This window comes from Habropoda laboriosa, unplaced genomic scaffold (genome assembly GCF_001263275.1).
Source record: "Habropoda laboriosa isolate 0110345459 unplaced genomic scaffold, ASM126327v1 scaffold18, whole genome shotgun sequence".
In the NCBI taxonomy this organism is placed as follows: Eukaryota; Metazoa; Arthropoda; class Insecta; order Hymenoptera; family Apidae; genus Habropoda; species Habropoda laboriosa.
The window spans coordinates 2,118,441-2,124,186 of NW_017100152.1; the positions used below are offsets into that span (position 1 = coordinate 2,118,441).

Below are 5,746 nucleotides of genomic sequence, written 5' to 3' on the forward strand. Positions count from 1 at the left end.
ATCCATCAACCTCCTCCTCTTCTTCCTCCTTACGTCACCCCTTGCCCGTTATTCTCGCTTCTTGTGCGTTACCTCGCGTTTCGTCGCGACGCGATCGAGGTCATGGCTGGTAAATGCAAACAGCAACGATCCTCTCCTCTACCGATAACCATCGGTGGTTACCGGGACGTTTCTTAATCGACGAGAGCTTTCCGATAATCATCCAGCGGGAATACGGCAGCTATTGGTTTAAAGAATCCAGGTAGTTTTCCCCGTTGAACAGTTAGAGAAAAAAGGTCACGGTTAACTTCCGTCCACTTTTCACGCAAGCTTGGTCCGCGTTAACCATGCAATCGTCGCGTATTTAGCTCCGATACCCCGTAAAAAATTATCGCAAGGTGCAAGGCATTGTGTCGCGAGTAGAACAGGTCTAGAGCGAAATATTTACATAATATTCTTGATCAGTCAGCTGGAAATTCCCGATCGTCTGGGTGGATCTAAATTTCGTCGATACAGAATAAATTTGATCGGTCTCCCCTAGTTTCTCTTTGGAGGCTTACGATTAGGTACTCGAATTACTTGGAAAGAATCGTCGAGAGAAGAGCAATTCCTGCGGAATGTTGAAAGGAAGATTCGCCGAAAGACGAGGATAGAGACGTACGTAATGGGAAAGAAATAGCCGCGAAAGAAGAAACGGAGAAGGAAGAAGCCGGCTAATGCGGAATCGCACTGAGAGAGAGAGGGAGAGAGAGAGACGAGTTTTCGTGGAAATTAGACGACGAAAGAGGAAAAACAGTCGTCGCATCTCGATAGACGTTCCGCAGGGGCGGAAAGTTGCGAAAGGGAGCACGACAACTCGAAGAGGGAAGAACGGAGGGGCGTATTGATCCACCAGCTGCGCGTTCTCTCAACCTCCACCCCCCGCCACCCTTAAAAAAAAAATCTACTCCCCCAATGACTGCCTCCCTCAAATGGCTCGCCCCGTTTCACTTTGCTCTCCCCTCTTTCTCTTTCTCCCGTCTCTGCAGCGATGGGAACGAGCCTCTCGCGGCCACCATCAGCCGTTTTCATTCTCTTTTCCATCCTCCGTTCTGCATATGGTATCCAAACGCCAACGAACTCGAAGCATCCGTTTCCGAAAGTTTGATGGTACACCTATAGGATCCACAATACAGTTTCGTCGTACCGTGAACAGGAAGCGGCGCGGATCTTCGAAACCATCGCTAGTTCCTCCTTGCGCCCTTTGTCTTCGACCTCTGTCGTACACCATAAAGTGTCACAGAATTTGTCTCCCTCCCGCGTTTGAACCATTGGGTCTCTCCTTTGCTCCACAGTGGGATAGCGCGCTCGCGCATACACAACACCCCTTCCACCTCACCACCGGGCGATCTTCCACTCGACACACCGCTCCCTCGACCACTGCACCCCCCCAACATATCCGTCTTGTGCGCGCTCTGTCCACGTTCCTCGCTGCGATAGTAACATGCGTTCCACCCTCCTCCAACTCCCTCTCTCCCTCCCTCTCTCTCTCTCTCTCTCCCTCTCCCTCCCTGGTGAATGTACGTCGCTCTCGTGAATCCTGGGGGGGAGAGGTAACGGTGTACGCATTTCCCGAGTTCGCTACACACCGGAGACCTACCTCTCTGGGGATCTCTATGCTCTCTTCGCAGTCGTTCACCCGCGAGATCGCCGATTAGCCGATCGATCGTTTTTGCCTTGCTCTGTTTAACCATCAGTTTTACCAAATTTTAATGCTCTTCGTCTAATTGTATTTCGTTTTTTTGGTTGCCTCTGTTTTTCGCACGATTTAGAGACGGGATTGCTGACATTATTCAAAGGATAGAGAGTATCGCGAATTGTCCGAATAAATGTTCTTTTTTTTTTTTAAACCAGTCGAACAATGGAAGGGCGAACGGACAGAGTCGTATGTTAATTTGTAGATTCGAAAGAGCAAACGCGAACTGGGAGGAACGATAACACACGACGATTGGTAGGTAGCACGATGACGGACGGTGATAGATGAAGAAGATGGACAGATACATCGAGCTCGATTCTCAGGAGAGCAGGGCCGACAGAGACGGCGAATCGATGGCAGTTACGGGTAATGAAGGGTGACAGCAGCGCGGGAAAATAAAATATCGTTCTCGCTCGATCATATACATGATCGGCGGCTACGTTCCGGGGGTGATCGCGTCTCCGACGACTTTATCGTTCCACGAGGAAACGCCGTTATCTTTTCCAATTATTCCTGGCTGATTGGTGGAGAAGCGCGCTATGTACCGACGCATTCTTATCGCGTCTATTAAATGTTACGGGAGACAAAGAGAAACGGCAATGGAAAGCGCAAAGCTTCGTGCACGATGTACGAATTTGTGTTCGGCATTATATGGAAATGATACCGGTTTTCTCGCCAACTATCCATCAGAGGTTCGCTTACCTTTAACACTCGGGGTTTTCGCAGGTCGATGAATCGTGGAACGGTTGGTATCTCGAAACGATAATAATCGCCGAGTCTAGATATACGAAAATTCTGATTACTTTGTCTGGAGATGGGTTAAGTCGGTCAATCGAACTTACTTCACGTCGATCGTGGTAAAGAATAGTCTGTGAGAAATGATCACAGGAAGCATTAGTAGTACGCTCATGTTAATCAGTACCAGCGGTATTATCTGTAACAAAAGTAAGAGAAATTTGTTGTTACGCGAGGATCTGAATCAGGCCTGAGACTTTTATTCGGAAAGTATAAATTCCTTGCCGTTCACTGAACAGGCCATGCCAAGTCGATAGTCCGATTCTTTTATCCTCGCCTCGATGAAAACGAAGGTGCAGCGAGGCTCGATTCTTTCGCGGAACAACGACTAATTAATAAAATTACTCGCAAAATAATAGGCCGACGGAGAAGGAGTGTACGCGAATCGGGAAAAAACTATTTAGATTTGATGCGTTTTAAGTACGGAAAAGGACTGTGTGGAGGCTCGCTTAAATACCGTGAGCGTCATAAACATGAGCGTGAAAAAGAGGCTTTGGGCTCCGCAGCTGGCTACTAGGTCGGACAATAAATTGTCGGTGAAAAACTGACTCGCCTCCACCAGTAATTTAAATGTAACCTCTCGTTAATTATGCAATGACACGGAAACCGGCAGTATTTTCGTTATTCACGCTTATTCTAACCAGATTTAATCGTTCTCGGGGACTCGAGAGTGTAAGTCGAGTAGTGGAGATGAAGAGGGTGGAACGAGAAAGATTTATAAAAGTTGTTCGACATCCTTGAGATGCGCCTACGCTTCGTATCGAAAAGTGAGAAAATCGAAATGGGCTAGAGATAAGAGCTACTACGTGGTCGGACGTTCTTTTAGTTTCAAATAGTCCATAGTTTCACGTTTCATGAGAGTACATAGTGAAAATTTTCGATCGTTATCCGAAAAATTCATGAAATTACATAGGTAAAGGTGAAACGAAACTAGTCAAAAGAGATACTTTTTGTAATAAAAATTAAGGAACATTTAGCTAAAAGATGTACCTATATTTCGATGGAAAAAAAAATTTCCAAATTGGTAGTTCGTTTCTTTGGACTTTCCATGTATTTTCGGACGTAATCCATGATGTGACGCAAAAGAGTAACCGAAGATGTATTGATGTGTTTCAGCGCCGGCATGGAAGCGGCGAACGGTGCTATCGAGCACGATTTTCACAATGCTCTGGTGCCTATAAACGGTAGCCATTCCGGCAGCTCCGGCAGGAGTACACCGAATGGCGGCGACCCGGCACCAGGCAAACTCTTCGTCGGAGGCCTGTCGTGGCAGACTAGCAGTGAGAAGCTCAGAGAGTACTTTGGCATGTTTGGCACCGTCACCGATGTCTTGATCATGAAGGATCCGGTCACACAGGTCGGTCTACTCGATGGAAGCTCTCAGTTAGCTTGTCCATCGTGATTGTTGGTTCTTTCGCGAGCTTCAGAACACTGAGAGATCTCGATTAATAACTGTACTCTGCTTTTATCGATCGTGAAATATTTCCATCGATTACTTGTTAGGAAAATTTCAGTTGTTCTTGAGTGAAGTTGCTCGAGAAAGGGCCAGCAACAGCGACGCTTTCAAATTCTCGTCCATTTCCTCCTCGATAGGTCAAATCGTTCGCATCGGCGTATCGGCCGAGAATAAAGCTTTTTACGGGTATCGGGAATGAGAAGGGGGTGTGAGAAAAAAAAAAGAGAAAGACCGAAACGCAATTCGCCTCGAGGAGATTCGATGCACCAGTTTCTTCCTTCCACTTTTGCACGAGACTTCACACAGTAGAACGTAGAGAAGAAGTTGTACTAATCGATGTAACTAATTGCTGAGACAGTGTAAAGGAAGTAGAAGCGTATCTTGGTACTTTACTTGTATTAAAACTTGTATCTTAAAACGTAAAAGGTGGAAAAGAGGCAGAGGCTCGTTTCTAAAGATACGTTCGCACGGGATTCGAGAGAGATCACGAACGAGGACTGTGGGCATAGATATTTTTTATCGTACATAAATATATATGTATATAATTCGGTAGCGATGCAATTAACGATCGTAACTTCAGTTGAGTCTTACACATATAAGTATACATACATTAAATATATATATATAATGTATGTATATATGTATATATGTTATATTCGAAGTCCTTGTCTCACGTAATCCTAGAATGTTTGTCTTATTATATACATTGGCTTGGACAGTCTTGCATGTAAACGGTAGTTTGGTAGTAATTAGTTAATTGTACATATGAAAGAAGATATATCATGGTACCTCTTTTACAATACAGAGTACGGTATATAGAGATAAACGGGACAGGATACTTTTCTCGACGAAACGTGACGGTAACGAGAGAAAGAGAGAGCGAGAGAGAGAGAGAGTTTTAGGCTTTCGATTCAAACCGGAAGTTGGTAGCGCCGCGTGCGTCGTGGAATCTGCGCGAGATACGAATAATCCGTCGATTAACCTGTTTCCTGCGCTGTGAGTTCCCTTTTCGAAAATGCAGAGAAAAACCATTAAAAATTGATCCTCCATAGAATTGGGCAGAAAACGGGTTAATCGTTGGTCAGCAACGGACGCTGAAAGAATTGAGTTAATTAAGAACACATTCAGGTTATCGAAAAGTTAAAGAAAGGGATGCTCGATATGATAATATAGGCGAAAGCGAAACCGAGCGATATCGAGACAGGACGAGGCGAACGGCGAAAAAAAGAAAGAGAGAGAGAGAGAGAGAGAGAGAGAGAGAGAGAGAGAGAGAGAACAGGGAGCGGTAAAGAAACAAAGAAAGAGACGGTCGTTGTGCATCGTGGCCGTTCTGGCTTGTTCGGTTACAGCGTAGTCGCGGCTTCGGTTTCATCACGTTCGCCGAGCCCGGCAGCGTCGACAAGGTGCTTAAGTGTCCAATCCACACATTGGACGGCAAGAAGATCGACCCGAAACACGCAACGCCGAAGAATCGCGCGAAACAGGCGAATCGCACGAAGAAGATCTTCGTAGGCGGCGTGAGCCAGGACACGAGCAGCGACGAAGTGAAGGCCTACTTCAACCAGTTTGGCAAGGTCGAGGAGACGGTGATGCTGATGGACCAGCAGACGAAACGGCACCGCGGTTTCGGATTCGTTACGTTCGAGAATGAGGACGTGGTGGATCGCGTGTGCGAGATCCACTTTCACACGATCAAGAACAAGAAGGTGGAGTGCAAGAAGGCTCAGCCAAAAGAGGCTGTGCAGCCGGGCGCTCTAGCCCTCGGGAAGAGGGTGGTGTTG

The 5,746-nt window shown here is 46.4% G+C and overlaps 1 protein-coding gene across 1 annotated transcript in view; it reads left to right on the forward strand.

Moving 5' to 3' along the window:
• Positions 1–5,746, forward strand: part of LOC108575207 (RNA-binding protein Musashi homolog Rbp6-like) — a 69,798-nt gene that overhangs the window by 63,672 nt on the left and 380 nt on the right. The window contains exons 3-4 of the mRNA XM_017937951.1: positions 3,626–3,866; positions 5,315–5,742. Of these exons, the coding sequence (XP_017793440.1) occupies positions 3,626–3,866; positions 5,315–5,742 (669 nt within the window). The remainder of the gene's footprint in view (positions 1–3,625; positions 3,867–5,314; positions 5,743–5,746) is intronic.